The sequence below is a fragment of the Salvelinus namaycush genome, chromosome 25, assembly GCF_016432855.1.
Source record: "Salvelinus namaycush isolate Seneca chromosome 25, SaNama_1.0, whole genome shotgun sequence".
NCBI lineage: Eukaryota > Metazoa > Chordata > Actinopteri > Salmoniformes > Salmonidae > Salvelinus > Salvelinus namaycush.
In genome coordinates this window covers 30,313,699-30,332,522 of record NC_052331.1, presented here as the reverse complement: position 1 = coordinate 30,332,522, position 18,824 = coordinate 30,313,699, and the positions used below count along the sequence as shown (strand labels likewise).

Below are 18,824 nucleotides of genomic sequence, written 5' to 3'. Positions count from 1 at the left end.
TCTATGCCGCTCTGACATTGCTCATCCATATATTTATATATTCTTAATTCCATTATTTTACTTAGATTTGTGCGTATTAGGCATTTGTTGTGAAATTGTTAGGTATTACTTAGTAGATATTGCTGGACTGTCAGAATTAGAAGCACAAGCATTTCGCTACACCCACAATAACATCTGCTAAACACGTGTATGTGACCAATAACATTTGATTTGATTTGAATAAGGTATTTTTATTGTATTATTTTTTTGCGTAAAAAAATGATTTAATCCATTTTAGAATAAGGCTGTAACAAAATGTGTAAAAAGTCAAGTGGTCTGAATACTTTCCGAATGCACTGTAAATCATTGGTTAATACAATAGAGAATGACAGAGGCCTCTAGTGGCCAAAAGGCTATATTAGCATGAGCAGCGCCAATAGGCTTTCACTATTTTACATAGTCAACTGGGTGGGACTTCCAACTTCATTGGCTCCTTGTGACCCTGTTTGAGTCATGTCCACCTGGGTCATCAGGAGGGGTCAGGTAATCGTGAAGAAGAAATTGTACTACTTCAAATTGAAGATGCTCAATAGATGCGGTAAAGGATATGCATACATTCAACAAATCTGATCTTATAGTGGATATTCGCTAAATCAGTCATGATTTATATATTGTAACAGGCCCACAATGTGGTTACTTAAGTCAGATTTTGATATATTTAGCTGTTTTCCTTGCATAACATGTAGAAGTTGTCTCTTTTCAGGTTTAGAAGTAGTGACTGCTAAATGCCAACTCTTCTTTGTATGTGTGCCATTATAGCCTTTGTGACATCATGGGCAGTGCCATAGATGCGGTAAAGAGGTCAATCAAACTCGAGCAAAACAATGGAATTGCCATTGACTGACCCCTCCTGATGACCCAGGTGGACATGACTCAAACATGGTCACCAGGAGGGATCAGCCAATGAAGTTTGAAGTCCCACCCAGTTGAGTTCGTTTGACCTCTTTGCTGCATCTATGGCGCTGCCCATGATGCAGTACTGTCAGTGTCCTGTCAAGCATATTCTACTTGATAAGCCTACCATAATGTGCAGTGCATGTGAGCAGGAAATTCTACAATGCGGATTGCTTGACTGAGGATTTTCGTTTGCAGGATAGCTTGACCGCAGTTATACACAGGGAAATATTAGTCCATTCGGAAGAGAATAGTTTATGGCTTGGGTGATTGGAGTCTTTAACAATTTTCTGGGCCTTCCTTTCGCTGATATAGAGGTCCTGGATGGCAGGAAGCTCGGCCCCAGTGATTTACTGGGCTGTCCGCACCCCACTCTGTAGTGCCATGCAATCGAGGGCGGTGTTATTGCCATACCAAGTCGTGAAGCAGCCAGTCAAGATGCTCTCAATGGTACAGCTGTAGAACTATTTGAGGGCCCATGCCAAACTTTTTCAACCTCCTGATGGGGAAGAGGCACTGTCTGAGCCTTCTTCAAGACTCGGCATGTGTGTTTGGACGATCAGCTCCTTGGTCTTATTGACATTGAGGGAGAGTTTGTTGCTCCAGCACCACATTGCCAGGTCTCTGACCTCCTGACTGTAGGCTGACTCATTGTCGCCGGTGATCAGGCCTATCACCGTCGTGTCGTCAGAAAACTTGATGGTGGTGTTGGTGTCGTACGTGGCCACACAGTCATGCGTGAGCAGGGAGTAAAGGAGGGGACTAAGCACACAGCCCTGTGGGGCCCCTGTGTTTAGGGTCAGCGTGGCGGAGGTGGTGTTCCTTCCTCTTACGCCCTGGGGTCGGCCCGTCGGGAAGTCCAGGATCCAATTGCAGAGGGAGGTGTTCAGATTGAGATTGTGTCTTCTATTGATCTGTTGGAGCAGTATACAAATTGGATTGGGTGTAGGGTGTCTGGAATGGTGGGGTTAATGTGTGCCATAACCAGCACCTCAAAGCACTTCGCGATTATACGTGGCATGAAGCTTTAGAGTTCTTGAACAGAAATGATGGTGGTCATCTTAAAACATGGGGATTACAGACTGGGAAAAGAGAGGTTGAAAATTACCAAGGATATGCCTGCCAGTTCTGCACATGTTTGAGAACGTGCCCTGGAATACCGTCTGGCCCCGCGCCCTTGCGGGTGTTGACCTGATTTAAAGACCTTTCTCACGTCAGCCTCGGAGAGTGGACCTCACACCTGGCATGATGTTGTGATTGTCAAAGAATGCATACAATGCATTGAGTTCGTCTGGTAGAAAGGCATCGTTGGGCAGATCACGGTTGGGTCTTCTGTTGTAATGGACTGCAGCCCCTGCCACATGCCCGCGTATTCCACCTCATTCCTATATTGTCCTTTTGCTCATTTGTTGAAACTGCGGAGGTCATAGCTGGACTTCTTGTACTTATTCCTGTCCTCAGCCGTAGCCTCAGTGTTGTTTATAATAGCTCTGAGCGATAGCCCTGTCCTTCAGTTTAGCGCCAATCAAGGGCTTTTGATTTGGGAAGCAGTGAACCCTCACTGTGTGGACAACGTCTTTGATGCATTTACTAAGCCAGTGACGGAGGTGGATAGTTCGTCAATGTTATCGGCGGAGTCTTGAAACATATTCCAATCAGCGCTAGCAAACCAGTCCTGTAGCATAATCTCTGATTCTGGTGACCATTTCTCAACGGAGAGAGTCATGGGTACTTCCTGTTTGAGCTTCTGCTTGTAAACAGGAAGCACGAGTACGGGGTCATGATCTGATTTGCTGAATGGTGGACGAGGGAGGGCCTTGTATGCTTGTTTGTGGGTAGAATAACAGCGGTCTAGGACTTTATCGCCCCTAGTAGTGTAGGAGACGTGTTGATGGAAGTTGGGCATCACGTGTCTTAGTGATGCAGATTTAGATGAATCTGCCAACAACCAGAAAAGCAGCCTCTGAATGTAGGTTTTCTGCTTGTTTATAGTCTTGTACAGTTTAAGTGCCAGCTTGTTATTTTTATTTTCCTGAGGTGGAACGTATATAACAGTAACGATAACAGCTTAAATCTCCCTTGGGAGGTAGAAGGGTCGGCATTTGACCATCAGGTATTCCAAGAAGGGTGAACAGTGGTACTTCCACACGCTGGAGTTGGCACACCAGTTGGTGTTGATGAAAAGGGACCCCCCCCCCCCCCGATTTCCCCGACTCCACTGTCCTTTCTGCTCGGTGAATGGAGAATCCATTGAGTTGGATAGCCAATTGTCCGAGAGACATGTTTCAGAAAAGCAAAGAATATTTCAGTTTCGAGAGTCCCGTGGGTAGCAGATCCGAGATCGAAGGTCCTCCATCTTATTATCAAGTGACTGTACATTAGCCAGTACAATGGAGGTGACCGGTTTTCCCTTCGCCTTAATCTCACTAGGATCCCCCCCTCTTGCCTCTGTAATGCCGGGGTTTCCTCTTGGGTAGCCCGAAAATTGGGTCGAAATTACAGAGAGTGCTCAGGGCAGATGAGTCAAAGTTGAAGCCGGAATTTGGGTAAGTAACTGCTGCTCTGATGTTCAAAAGTTCTTGTCGGTTGTTCTTGAAAATAAAGTAAAAATAAAAACAAAATAATCACAAAATAGCAAAGTTGGGTCGGAGTTTGCAAAACGGCAGCCATCCAGTACGGCGCCATCTTGCTATAATATGTTACATTTGGTATGGTTACATAAGACAGATGGTTACTTATTAAGGAAAAAACAAAAGGAGGATGGTTGGTTGTAGCTTACCCTTCTAACCTCAACCCCTTTTAGCTAACCCTAACCTTAACTCTTTAACCAAATTCCTAATCTTAACACAAACCCCTAGCCTAGCTAACGTTAGAAACTTAGCCACCTAGCTAACGTTAGTAACAACAAATTGGAATTCATTACATACTTTTTGCAAAGTCGTAACATATTGTACGTTTTGTAAAGTCTTAACCTTTGTACAGATTGCAATTCGAAACATATCATATGAATTGTCATTTGTGCCATATTATACAAAATTCATGATGGACATTCACAAATTAATACATACCATACGAAACATAACATAGTGTACTAAATGGAGGACGTCAGATTTACATACAGAATAAGAAATGCTCTGAGACCAGGTTGCAACATATGGCAGCCTAAAAGGTTCTATATAAAACCCTTTTGTAGGCTATATAGAACATTTTGGTTATTTGGTCGAAATGTTATAAACTTTCAGAAAAAGGTTCTATGTATCCTACAAAAGGGTTTTATATATTAGTGTGGCAAGTGATATAATAATTTTTTCCCCGAAGATTCTAGCCTAATTTACACTGACTGTATTGGGAATCTTTATTTCTAGAGATGGAAGGAACCTATCGCAAGGATTTTCACCTAACAACACGTGACTGTCATATTTGTTGACATGTAATTGGCTCAAACTCACTGAAGAAAAATAAATATGTTAGGAGGGGAATTGACTGCAATGCAAAGAATATTCAAACCGCGAGGGTGGTTTGATCGTAAGAATCTAACGCTACCATCATTAGCCCACAAAATGATGTTCCGATACTTATGTATATTCATGCTTTTCTCGTTAATTTCCCAAACTGATGTAAAGTCAGGCTCTGAAGGTAAGTAATGTTTTTACAAAATTAATTGGCTAGGGCTGTTTTGAGGTTCTGTTCTGATAGTCTATGTAACTTTTTAATTGAACTTGTTCGTTATAAGGAATACTGTAATGACCTGACTAGATCATAAAGTCGTTACAATACGATACAGAATATCTAGAACATATAATTAGATACGGAAGGGAATGGATTCTATAAATATACTATGTTTGCATCTATTCACATAGGCTACTGTCCACTGCATTATGTACACCATCAGCTACCCAAAATACCGGGTTTGGTATTTTTTAAATTGTTTTATGTATAGTAGGCAACTGAAAAACTAGAAAAATGACATTTTTGCATCACCTTTAGGCTACAAAACATTGGATTCTCAACTGATAAGGCGAAATATCCATTAATGTAAAACGAAAATGAAACCTAGAACAAACTCATTAACGTTAATTGCATACGTTTTATTTCACGCTTATATTATCATAGTCAAGCTTATTCTAACAGTTTATATTGTCGAGATGTTTATCTATTCAGACAAGAAATCACTTACATTTATTTTCAATTTCTCGAATGCACTAACTGTAAGTCTGCTAAATGACTAAAATGTAAATGTAGCCTATTATTTGTTCTGTTTTTTAATAAAATAGTTTTAATTATCATTCTCCCTTTCTCTCCCAACATCCTCTGCTCACAGAGGAACATATACTTGAGTACATGTACACTTTCTTTAATTCTTCCCACTATGAAGTTGTTGGTTTGTTGGATGGGGAACCAATGGATTTCTACAGCAGTGTTCTCAAGTCCCCTGTACCTAAAAAAATCTGGAATGAAAAGGAGAAAAGCTTTGGGAATCAGTACTGGCAAGACAGTATTACAAGTCGACAGAAGATTGATAAGTGGTTTTTATCCAGAGCTGAAGAACTGAAGATGCACATGACAAAAAATCAAAGTGAGTTGCAGCTATTATTTCATAGTTTACCATCTTTGCTTTATCAGCGTTGTTTTCATCCCTCTCATCTTTGTTGTAGGCGGTGCTATTGTGCAGATGAGGTTTGGCTGTAAGAACATCCCTGAACGCAACCCTGTTCACGATGAGGAAACCCTGTTTGCTGAGTTTGCCTATGATGGAGAAACAACAGTGAACTTCATTCATAACACAAATAAATGGTCTCCAGCAGATTATGCTGCTCAGTTAATTATAGACAATTGGAACAGAAAAGAGAGCATCAAATATAAAATATCCAACTTTCTGAATGTGGAATGTTATTCGGCACTCGATAATTTTCTGAAATTTGAACTCAATGCAACTCGGTACAATAACTCATGTGAGTGTAACTGTTGGTTTGTCATTGGTTTTGCATATTTATAATTTCATAAGCTGTTCCAGATGTATGTTCGTTCTTTCAGAACATTTTCATTTACATTTTGTCATTTAGAAGATACTCTTATCCAAAGCCACTTAGTCAGTGCATTCAACTACTGTATATCAAGTCATGTAATCACCAACTGTATGAATCACATTCTTATCACCTATCCCACTGTCAATCATATCTGTATTTATAACCTTTTTTTCCAGGTCTCATATTTATGTTCTGTAATTAACCATGTATTCTTATGTCTCTGCAATGTTGTAGCTGATCCACTTATCTACACTGTCCCTCGTGGCTCTCTAAAACCTGGGCACAACAACCTGACGTGTCTAGTAACCGGAACCTATCCCAGCTCCTCACCCATCGAAATGAATCTGTTTAGGAACAATGTAAACTTAACAGAGATGGAGGGTGTCCGTTCATCAGGGGTCAGACCTAACGAAGACAATACCTACCAGCTGAGAAAGACAGTGATGATTAACGCCTCCGAGTCTGAAGTGTATCAATGTGTGGTCAATCATAAAAGCTTCCCCGGAACACGGAAAAACACTTGGGGTAAAATGTTGTTTTCAATTCAATGTCTTGAAATTACTTCAAAGCATGGACACTGTGATGTTTATGAGCAATTCAAATGGTCTCTAAGGTCAGAATTAGTAAATGTTGGATAATTTTAGTGGACACCATTCAAAGATAATCGTTGGATTTTGTACACTTGTATAACAACTATGCAGAAACCAATGGAATGACTACTGTGTGTTCTTGTGTGCTTACAGAGGTGAAAAAACATTCAGAAGTGAAGAGTCAAGTGGAGGGATCACATCCAGCTTATATTGGACTATTTGTTTGCCTACTGGCTGTTTTTGTTTTTGTTGTTGTTGTATGGTTTTTCAAAAACAGACTGAGATCTGCGCGTAATGGACATTTGGCTGGTGAGTATAGTCTATTAAACCAAATGAATGTCAGCCTAACAGAAACAGAGACAAGGGTGCTCAACCGATGAATACAGTGCATTATATTAACCAAGGTACTAACCATGCTGGTTAATTACTTATTCTCTTTAGTTAGACTCATGTTTTGTTAGAAGTGTTAAAACACTGGCTTGATCAGAGCCATACAGACTCTTCTCCATGTGGAACCAAACATTGTATGATACTGTACATAGAACTTAGGTTCTAGACTAATGGGAAATGATTTTTCCCAGCTAATCCTGAAGAGAATGCTGCCCTGGGATCTCAAGATGGAGGGAGTTTGATTGGTGAGTTTCATTCTTGGGATAGGTGTCTCGTTTCCAGGACCTCTTTTCATTGTGTTTTAATGTCTTTGTGTATTGATTATTTTAGATCAAGGAGGTGAAACCACTTCTGGTAAGTATTCAATTCATGCGCAGTATTATTACATGAGGTCAATTAGAAAATGATAAACAACTCTTAACAAGTGGTGAAAATTAAATAGATGTGTGTATTCCCCTGACTATTTTCATTTTTTATTAGATGTGGGTATCCGAAAAAGAATAATGGCATAAAATGTTTTCTTTTCTTGGCTACTGTAGTCGATCTGTCCTCTGAGAGAGAAGTTCTTACAAATGCCCCCGATGCTGAAGGTGAAAACGGTGAGATCATAACTTCCTGGCCACGTAATGAAAGGTTATCTAGCTCTCACAAATAAAGCTAGATAAAGACAGAATAATATATACTTGTTGAACATAGCTATAGCCATAAGTATTGTGTGTTTTCATGGCCATCACTCACTGTTAATTTTGTCAAGGTCCTGACGTCAGAGTGTAGTATTCTCCTACAGGGCTTTTTGACGCATTGTCACGTTTGCGTCTAAACAAAAAAATGGCTTTATTAAGCCCTAACATACTGACCACACCGCAAAATAAATGTACACACATGTTATTCAATCATTGCATCCACACTGCTCGAGCGCGCCAACGAGCATCTGCGTAGCCAGGCGCTAAAATAGAACTTGGTTCTATTTGTGACGCTTGATACGCTACAAGTCCCGCCTCTCCCATCTCATTGGTTTTTAGGAGCATATACCCACATGGGTGATTGAATGATGAACTGAGGTCCACACGCCAGTCTAGTTGGTGGTGGTAATGCAACTTAAAGTTTGTTGCCAACCGTCATATCAAGAAGGAGGAGAGATTACTAGAAACAAACTCGGTTTACCCTTTTATCTGTGGACGACCTTGTGGGTTTCAGGTAAAATAACAACCCAATGTTTATATCCCAGGACAAATTAGCTAGCAACAGCAAGCTAGCTAGCTAAATTTCCATAAATTAAATTAAATTGCCCAAATTAATATAATTGGTTCAGAGTTTGTTTTGATATTTCAACCTGCGTGTCCTGATCGAGTCTAGAGTGGTTGGACAAAATCAACCTGCTCGCAAGGGTGGTCTAGTCAGCATGTTAAGCCCGTGATTTTCCTTCAGTACAGTACACTATACTACTATAATACTACTGTACTATACTACTAATATTGATTTCTGCCTTTGCTTATCATTTTAGATGAAGCCTATGGAAGTCGTGGAAGCTCTGGTGAGTATTACAGCACTAGCAAGGTTTCCATCCACTTGTTGAAATATTTAAGTGAATTATCTTCTACCTGCATAAAAAAAGATGCACATTTTACCAGCGGAGGTGTGTTTCCATCAAACTGTCTTGTTGCAGATAAAATGCCGTGGGTATTGATGCAGTGCACATATAAAGAACTTTGCATCATGTCTTCATGTCTCAAATAAAAAAAACGAAGTTCAATGTGTTTCCATTGCATTTTCAACTATACTGATGGTTTTGTCACAAATTGTGCTCTGATAAAGCAAACATGCCCATTCTGGTCTTGGTGCATGCTCGCTAGACAACATTTTGCGGAGAGGGTGTGCTACAATTCTGATCTTTTGCCTATTATGGGCAAAAGATCTGATCTGATTGGTCAAAAGTCCAATTTGTGGCAAAATATCAGAATTGGGCTGCCTGTGTGAACGCAGCCACGATGAGGTTATGGATAAGAATCATGTCACCAGCATAGCCTACAAATAATAATCCTTGATATTTAACCTATTGGAAATGACCATCAAGCTCATCGCCGTACACTTTCACAATCCTGTGAAGTTTATCTTAATTAATTTAATCTGTAGCCTATTTAACCCTTCATGCTTTTCCAAGTCATAGTGGGAGGACCACAGCATAGCATCGCATGACTGCAAATATACAACGATAAAGTTTTGCTGTTTTCCTTCAGGCCTGTCATGAATTTTTTTATCTGACAGGTTATTTATTCTTTACTTGCATAAAAATGGTTGGATGGGAACATAGTGTGAGGCATAATTAAATACACCACATCTTTGCATGAAAAGTGTTTTCTAATGTAGATGTTTGTCCCATGCTGCCAATCATAATAGTTCAAAATATAAAATAATCATCAACAAACATTTTTGGACTGACAGTCCTATTTTTTTATATTAGTGCTATAGTAGCCCACTAACAAATCTTTCTTCCATTCTCACAGATTCAGACCTGTCACAGATTCAACGAACCTAATTGGAATTCAACACAGTCACAGATTCAGACCTGTCACAGATTCAATGAACCTAATTGGAATTCAACACAGACCCAGCTGACAACTAGTACAGGGTCTTAAGTAGGTACTTTGAAACACTTTTATCCGATTGTCAATTTCCAAGCGTTTTACGTGCCAACTGAAGATAACCCAGAGTTTATGATTACGCGTTACCTCTGCCCGGGATCAAGTTACCAGAGGTAACTGACTACAAGAGAAGCCGCTCAACGCTAACATGGACTGACACACAATACAGTAAAGAATACTGAGGAAATGAAGGGCTTGTTAGAGACGTTTCCATGTGTTCTGATCGTTGTCTGGCTGTTATCACAGAGCTCATTACTAAGATGGTGATAGATATTTACAGAGCTCATTACTAAGATGGTGATAGATATTTACAGAGCTCATTACTAAGATGGTGATAGATATTTACAGAGCTCATTACTAAGATGGTGATAGATATTTGACTATGTATTTGTAATGTTTCTGTAAAGCAGGCTAGTTACGTCCCGTGTGGCTCAGTTGGTAGAGCATGGCACTTGCAACACCAGGGTTGTGGGTTCTATTCCCACGGGGGAGCATTATGAACAAAGTATGAAAATGTATGCACTTTCTTCTGTAAGCCGCTCTTGTCTCGTGAATGTACTCGGAATTACACGTCATGCTGTAATTGTCCCAAACTTCTTCGACTTGGGGACAGCTCAGGGATCAAGTATCAAAAAAAGAAGTTACAATTTTCTACTTTTTCATGTACTGTATATATTTTCTGCTATGATCAATTTAAATAAATGCTGTATAGCTTTAAACTCCCGATCTTTGACACTATCTCTGACCTCCCAGAAGGAAACTATATGTTCAAAGAACTTTTCACGTCAATGAATACATACATTTATTTAACCCACCACCATCCAGGATAATACAGATTTGTTCATACAGTAAAGTTAATTCTCATTAAATTATTTCCCCCTTTTTAAAATGTCATAAGTCATCTAATTACCGGCTTACACAGTGAATCTAATTACCGGCTTACTGAGACGTGGTTAAGGAAGAGTGTTTTGAATACTGATGTTAACCTTTCTGGTTATAACCTTTTTCGGCAAGACAGATCTTCCAAAGGTGGGGGAGTGGCAATCTTTACCAAGGATCACCTAAAGTGCTCGGTTGTCTCCACCAAGTCTGACCCCAAACAATTTGATTTGCTGGTTTTAAGCATTAAACTTTCAAATAGTTCTTTGTTGACTGTTGCTGGGTGCTATTGCCCTCCATCAGCACTGCCCTGTACCCTACCTGCCCTAAGCTCTCTCCTGGCCCCTTAGACTAAGTCTGAATTTGTCCTGCTAGGTGACCTAAACTGGGACATGCTTAAACCACCTGACCAAGTACTAAAGCAATGGGAATCCCTAAATCTTTCTCAGATTATTACCAACCCCACAAGGTATGACTCCAAACACCTAGAAAAGACTACTCTCCTCGATGTTATCCTCACAAATAACCCTGATAGGTATCAGTCTGGTGTTATCTGTAATGACCTTAGTGATCACTGTTTTACAGCCTGTGTTCATAATGGCTGCTCAGTGAAACGACCTGTCCTGATTTGAAATAGACGCTTGCTAAAAATCTAATGAGCAAGCCTTCCTTCATGAACTGACCTCTGTAAAATGGTATAGAATCAGCTTGATCCCCTCTGTCAAAGATAGAGTGCTATTGTCAACAAACACGCCCCCATAAAGAAAATGAGAATTAAAAACAGGTTCTGCCCCTGGTTCGACCGTGATCTTGCGGAGTTACCGTACTCCACCTTAAGAATTGCATTTGGCGAAAGGCTTGGCACACGCATACTCAGGCTGACTGGCAAGTGAGAAATAAGTGCACTCAGGTTATCTGGAAGGCCAGTTCTCTCTGTGGGTCTAACCCCAAGAAGTTCTGGAAAACGGTTAAAGACCTGGAGAATAAACCCTCCTCCTCACAGCTGCCCATGTCCCTTAATGTTGATGATCTGGTTATTACTGACAAGAAGCAGATGGCTGAGCCCTTTAATCACCACTTCCTTAAATCAGGATTCCGTCCAACACTTCCTCATCTCCCACCCCTTCTAATGTGACTATCCCCGATGCTTCTTCCTTTTTCCCCTACCCCGCTACAAAGTTTCTCCCTGCAGGCAGTCACTGAGTCCGATGTGCTAAAGGAGCTCCTTAAACTTGACCCCAAAAAAACATCTGGGTGAGATGGTTTAGACCCTTTCTTCTTTAAAGTTTCTGCCCCTATCATTGCCAAGCCTATCTCCAACCTTTTTAATCTCTCTCCTTTTTGGGGAGGTTCCCATTGCTTAGAAGGCAGCCACGGTTCGTCCTTTATTTAAAGGGGGAGATCAAGCTGATCCTAACTGTAATAGGCCTATTTCTGTTTTGCCCTGTTTATCAAAAGTGTTGGAAAAACTTGTCAATATCAACGGACTGGCTTTCTTGATGTCTATAGTATTCTCTCGGGTATGCAATCTGGTTTCTGCTCAGGTTATGGATGTGTCACTGCAACCTTAAAGGCCCTCGATATCACCATTGCCCTTGATTCTAAGCAATATTGTGCTGCTATTTTTATTGATTTGGCTAAAGCTTTTGATATGGTAGACCGTTCCATTCTTGTGGGCTGGCTAAGGAGTATTGGTGTCTCTGAGGGGTCTTTGGCCTGGTTTGCTAACGACCTCTCTCAAAGAGTGCAGTGTATAAAGTCAGAAAATCTGCTTTCTCAGCCACTGCCTGTCACCAAGGGAGTACCCCAAGGCTCTATCCTAGGCCCCACGCTCTTCTCAATTTACATCAACATAGCTCAGGCAGTAGGAAGCTCTCTCATCCATTTCTATGCAGATGATACAGTCTTATACTCAGCTGGCCCCTCCCCGGATTTTGTGTTAAATGCTCTACAACAAAGCTTTCTTAGTGTCCAACAAGCTTTCTCTACCCTTAACCTTGTTCTGAACACCTCCAAAACAAAGGTTATGTGGTTTGGTAAGAAGAATGCCCCTCTTCCCACAGGTGTTATTACTACCGCTGAGGGTTTAGAGCTTGAGCTAGTCACCTCATACAAGTACTTGGGAGTATGGCTAGACGGTGCACTGTCCTTCTCTCAGCACATATTAAAGCTGCAGGCTAAAGTTAAATCTAGACTTGGTTTCCTCTATCGTAATCGCTCCTCTTTAACCCCAGCTGCCAAACTAACCCTGATTCAGATGACGATCCTACCATGCTAGATTACGGAGACATAATTTATAGATAAGGGTGCTCTCGAGCGGCTAGATGTTCTTTACCATTCGGCCATCAGATTTGCCACAAATACTCCTTATAGGACACATCCAGGGAAGCAAACTAGTCACCTTTCGGCAAAATTCGCCATTTTTAATCCAAAATAGGTGACCTACATATTTTGTGTAGATCCGATGAGAAAAGGTTGGGGGGGGGGGGGGGGGGTGTTGGATCACTACTGGCTGTAAGCGAACGAGTGATGCGCGTTTGGAGCAATACTGGTTGTATTCAAGGCTCAGCCAATCGTTCACATAACAACAGAATGCAGCACGCAACTGAAGAGAGAAGAGACAACCAACTTGCTAGTTACAGCATAAGCGCGTGCGCCCTGAAAAGACAGCAGAGAGTAGAAAGGTAGTTTGTTAGTTACAGCAGCACTTCCCCTGGACGATAAAGAAGAGGTAGGTGAGAAACCTGACCACGGAGAAGGGGGTGATAAGGTGATGAAGCGTACTTCATGAGTAGTAACCGAAAAACAACTGTCATTTGGAAAGTTAGAGGTGAGGGAGAAAGTGTGATGGAACAAGTATTGTTAGCATTGTTAAGTGTCTTGCTAGCTGGATCAAATTCTCCGCTGGCTAGCCAGAGAAATGTTGAGCAACATTTGCCAACTTAACTGATCAAATAATTGAGTTTATGGTGTGAAAATTAGCTGGCTAATAAAGTCAGACAGGTAGCATTAGCTAGCTAATGTTACAACATATGAGTTAACGTTAGTAACCTAACCAATTCGCTATTGTAATAACTGGTATACGACCTCCTTGCCATTCAAGTTATAACGCATTAGTTGCTTACTGGACCTTGGCAATCTGTGTGAAATGTTAACTAGCTAACGAACAAACTACTATCTCTGAACTAATATTTCCCCTCTACAGTATGTGGTTAATTTTCAGAATGAGAGAATTAGGTGAAAATGAGGCATGGCTTGTTAAACAAGTGCATTCAGTGATCAAGTGTAGCTGGGCCTGGCTTAAGCTGGATGCCACTATAAAGGTGAGGTGAAAGGAACACCACACACTTTCCCTCTTTCAATACAGTGGATAAAAAAGGGTATGCCAGGTGTACTCTCTGCCTGAAAGAGATCAATTATGCCAACAAAGGGTATCATGCTCTGCTGGCACATTGTAGAACAGAAGTCCACAGGCAGAAAGTCTACAATTGTAATACTGTGCAGTGTAGCTTTTGCTTATGTTGTCTTGAACTTGACAGTAACACTTGTGTGTGAGTGAGGGGGGATTATACTTTTTTTTACTCAGTGAACATTATTTTTGCATGCATGTAGCCTTGTGCACTTGATCGATGTCTACTATAGAGGCCACTATAATAGAGTGAAAATAGAATGCCTGTTTGTTTCATTCCATTTCTACTTTAATATGTTTTTTCCCCAAGTGCAATATTTAGATTTGTGTGTGTGGTCACAAGTGTTCTATTATAAAGGCTGTCATGGTAACAAGCGTTCTATTATAAAGGCTGTCATGACTAACTGCAATATTAGTGTATTGTTTTTTCTCAGACTTGACTGTCATTTGCAGTAAAGTCTAGGCAAAAAATAACATTGGATTGCTTTACATTTTTTAGCTGTGAGTTAGGTTCACATTAACCACTTTTTATTTTACACACAGAGACTGATCATGTAGATCATATTCTTTGTTGTTTAATTAGTTAAAACCTGCATTTCCCCCTAGCAGGGATTTTTTGCGTGTTTCAGTGCAAACAAAAGTGTTACCTTTTTGGGCCCTCACCAGTTTGCATCCCTGCACATCACTGTACTCTATACTCCTCTGTAAACTGGTCATCTCTGTATACCCATCGCAAGACGGTTAGCCTGGAGCTAGCCTCGAGCTAGGCCCATCTCCCAGCTAGCCGAAGAGGTCCATCAGCCAATTCTTGGGCTACAATGCCTCTTTTGCCAATTGGCCTGGACCCTTTACTGCCGACACGGAGCCCCGCCGATCCATCACGACTGGTCTGCCGACGTAACCGTCCAGGGTGGTTTCAACAGGCGCTTCTGTTCCGACGTCCCTGGAAGCCCATCTGCTAGCCCCGGCCCGCTAGCTGTCTGAATCGCCATGTCTCCAGCTCGCCTAGCGTAGTAGCGACTACTGAATTGTCTCCCTGACTCATCTATTGCTACTCACTGGACCATATGATCACTCGGCTACACATGCCTCTCCCTAATGTCAATATACCTTGTCTATTGCTGTTTTGGTTAGTGATTATTGTCTTATTTCACTGTAGAGCCTCCAGCCCTGCCCAATATGCCTGCTAGCCCTTTTGTTCCACCACTCACACATGCAGTGACCTCACCTGGATTAACTGGTGCCTCTAGAGACAAAACCTATTTTATTGTCACTCAATGCCTAGGTTTACCTCCACTGTACTCATATCCTACCATACCCCTGTCTGTACAGTATGCCTTGAATCTATTCTTCCGTGCCCAGAAATCTGCTCCCTTTACTCTCTGTTTTCCGAACGCACTAGACGACCAGTTCTTATAGCCTTTAGCCGTACCCTTATCCTACTCCTTTGTTCCTCTGGTGATGTAGAGGTTAACCCTGCAGCCCCCTGCACCACTCCCATTCCCCAGGCGCTCTCATTTGTTGACTTCTGTAACTATAAAAGCCTTGGTTTCATGCATGTTAACATTAGAAGCCTCCTCCCTAAGTTTGTTTTATTCACTGCTTTAGCACACTCCGCCAACCCGGATGCCCTAGTGTCTGAATCCTGGCTTAGGAAGGCCACCAAAAAATCCAGAATTTTCTATCCCTAACTATAACATTTTCCGACAAGATAGAACTGCCAAAGGGGGCGGAGTTGCAATCTACTGCAGAGATAGCCTGCAGAGTTCTGTCATACTATCCAGGTCTGTGCCCAAACAATTTGAGCTTCTACTTCTAAAAATCATCCTGACCAACTTGCCCTCTAAATATACAGTACCTCTGCTGTCTTCAACCAGGATCTCAGCAAAAAAAAAAAAATGGAAATTCAGTACTGAGAGAGACTTGGTCTTAGTCATTTCTTCAAACAATCATCTTTATTTATTTATTTATAAAAATAAAAAAAATGTATCCCCTTTTCTCCCCAATTTTCATGGTATCCAATCGCTAGTAATTACTATCTTGTCTCATCGCTACAACTCCCGTACGGGCTCGGGAGAGACAAAGGTCGAAAGCCACGTGTCCTCCGAAGCACAACCCAACCAAGCCACACTGCTTCTTAACACAGCGCGCCTCCAACCCGGAAGCCAGCCGCACCAATGTGTCGGAGGAAACACCGTGCACCTGGCTCCCTTGGTTAGCGCGCACTGCGCCTGGCCCACCACAGGAGTCGCTGGAGCGCAATGAGACAAGGATATCCCTACCGGCCAAACCCTCACGACACTAGGCCAATTGTGCATCGCCCCACGGACCTCCCGGTCGCGGCCGACAGAGCCTGGGGGCGAACCCAGAAACTCTGGTGGCGAACCCAGAAACTCTGGTGGCGCAGCTAGCACTGCGATGCAGTGCCCTAGACCACTGTGCCACCCGGGAGGCCAACAATCATCTTTAATATAGATGAATTATTGCAATAATGAGAGCGTCAGCCCACCAGTCTTGACTGACTGTTAGGCTGAGAGTCTAGCCTTTACAGACGATGCACAGTTTTTATATAGCTGATAGCAAGATTGCTTAGTCAGTCACTTCTAACCTTCCCATAAGCCACCTTGGTTATCTACACAGGATGGTCTTTTACTTAGTTTCCCAGATGCCAGAAGATGAGACAATGAGGCATTGTTCTTAACTCTTCCAGGCTCTCTCTATATCAAGTCACACACACCACATCTTGTCTACAGAATGCTAGCTTTTACGTTTTTATCACCAACACAAGTCAATTGTCAGCTTCAAGCTATCTCTAGTAGAACCCATGTCCTCAACACCCAGACTAGCTGCAGGGTGCTAGAGTGGAGACCATAAAACACATCATTAGCAGGACAGAAATATCTTACTGTTCGTTAAGTGAATAATTGTTACATATCCAACAAATAAGGTGAATACATAATTTTTCCCTCACAGATCACTGCCTCATTGCCTGCGTGCGTAATGGGTCCGCGGCCAAACTCTCCCTAAAACACTTCATCGAGCAAGCCTTTCTAATCGACCTGGCCCGGGTATCCTGGAAGGATATTGACCTCATCCCGTCAGTAGAGGATGCCTGGTTGCTGTTTAAAAGTGCTTTCCTCACCATCTTAAATAAGCACGCACCATTCAAAACATGTAGAACTAAGAACAGAGAGCCGTTGGTTCACACCAGACTTGACTGCCCTTGACCAGCACAAAAACATCATGTGGCGTTCTGCATTAGCATCGAATAGCCCCTATATCCATCCTGCCCTGCCTTTCTAAAATCTTCGAAAGCCAAGTTAACAAACAGATCACTGACCATTTCGAATCCCACCGTATCTTCTCCACTATGCAATCTGGTTTCATAGCTGGTCATGGGTGCACCTCAGCCACGTTCAAGGTCCTAAACAGTATCATAACTGCCATCGATAAAAGACAATACTGTGTAACCATCTTCATCAACCTGGCCAAGGCTTTCGACTCTGTCAATCACTGCATTCTTATCGGCAGACTCAATAGCCTTGGCTTCTCAAATGATTGCCTCGCCTGGTTCACCAACTACTTCTCAGATAGAGATCAGTGTGTCAAATCGGAGGGCCTGTTGTCCGAACCTCTGGCAGTCTCTATGGGGGTGCCACAGGGTTAAATTCTCGGGCCGAGAATTGACGTCGCTCTTGCTGCTGGTGATTCTCTGATCCACCTCTACGCAGACGACACCATTCTGTATACATCTGGCCCTTCTTTGGACACTGTGCTACCAAACCTCCAAACGAGCTTCAATGCCATACAACACTCCTTCCGTGGCCTCCAACTACTTTTAAATGCTAGTAAAACTAAGTGCATGCTCTTCAACCGATTGCTGCCCTCACCCGCCCGCCCGACTAGCATCACTCTGGACGGTTCTGACTTAGAATATGTGGACAACTACAAATACCTAGGTGTCTGGTTAGACTGTGAACTCTCCTTCCAGACTCACATTAAGCATCTCCAATCCAAAATTAAACTGATTTTGCAACAAAGCCTCCTTCACTCATGCTGCCAAACATACCCTTGTAAAACTGACTATCCTACCGATCCTTGACTTCGGCAATGTAATTTACAAAATAGCCTCCAACACGCTACTCAGCAAACTGGATGTAGTCTATCACAGTGCCATTCGTTTTGTCACCAAAGCCCCATATACTACCCACCACTGCGACCTGTATGCTCTCGCTACATATTAATCGCCAAACCCACCTTCTCCAGGCCATCTATAAGTCTTTGCTAGGTAAATCCCTGCCTTATCTCAGCTCACTGATCACCATAGCAACAGCCACCCGTAGCACACGCTCCAGCAGGTGTATTTCACTGGTCATCCCCAAAGCCAACACTTCCTTTGGCCGCCTTTCCTGAAACGAATTGTAAAAATCACTGAAGCTTGAGTTTTATATCTCCCGCTCTAACTTTAAGCATCAGCTGTCAGAGCAGCTTACCTGTAACGGAATTCGTCCTCCTCATCTGAAAGGTCGGACCAATGCGCAGCGTGGTAAGTGTCCATTATATTTAATAACACTGAACACGACAACAATACAAAAATAACAAAGTGAATCGATAGGAAAATCAAAACAGTTCTGTGTGGAACACACAAACACGGAAGACAACCACCCACAAAACACAACAGAAAACAGGCTACCTAAATATGGTTCCCAATCAGAGACAATGACTAACACCTGCCTCTGATTGAGAACCATATCAGGCCAAACGAAAAACCTAACATAGAAACACAAAACATAGATAACCCACCCAACTCACGCCCTGACCATACTAAAACAAAGAAAATACAAAAGAACTAAGGTCAGAACGTGACATTACCGATCACTGTACCTATACACAGCCAATCTGTAAATAGCACACCCAACTACCTCATCCCCATATTGTTATTTATCCTCTTGCT

The 18,824-nt window shown here is 42.0% G+C and overlaps 1 protein-coding gene across 3 annotated transcripts; it reads left to right on the top strand.

Moving 5' to 3' along the window:
* The first annotated feature begins 4,412 nt into the window (after positions 1–4,412).
* LOC120020460 (zinc-alpha-2-glycoprotein-like) lies at positions 4,413–10,306 on the top strand. Of its 3 annotated transcripts, XM_038964141.1 has the most exons (10): positions 4,413–4,569; positions 5,255–5,509; positions 5,589–5,885; positions 6,195–6,485; positions 6,704–6,859; positions 7,132–7,185; positions 7,271–7,294; positions 7,480–7,539; positions 8,445–8,474; positions 9,445–10,306. In XM_038964141.1, exons 1-10 carry the CDS (start codon positions 4,422–4,424, stop codon positions 9,474–9,476), a joined length of 1,347 nt encoding a protein of 448 aa, XP_038820069.1. In that variant the 5' UTR covers positions 4,413–4,421; the 3' UTR covers positions 9,477–10,306. The 3 variants fall into 3 exon arrangements, with proteins under 3 accessions (XP_038820069.1, XP_038820071.1, XP_038820070.1); XM_038964143.1 differs by lacking the exon at positions 5,589–5,885; XM_038964142.1 differs by lacking the exon at positions 7,480–7,539.
* Positions 10,307–18,824: the final 8,518 nt, after the last annotated feature.

Bases quoted from the DNA above. Each gene is read 5' to 3' on its own strand.
- LOC120020460 (XM_038964141.1), top strand. From the start codon at position 4,422: ATGCAAAGAATATTCAAACCGCGAGGGTGGTTTGATCGTAAGAATCTA. The intron at 6,486-6,703 runs GTAAAATGTTGT...GTGTGCTTACAG, and splicing joins AACACGGAAAAACACTTGGG to AGGTGAAAAAACATTCAGAA. The intron at 6,860-7,131 runs GTGAGTATAGTC...GATTTTTCCCAG, and splicing joins GCGTAATGGACATTTGGCTG to CTAATCCTGAAGAGAATGCT.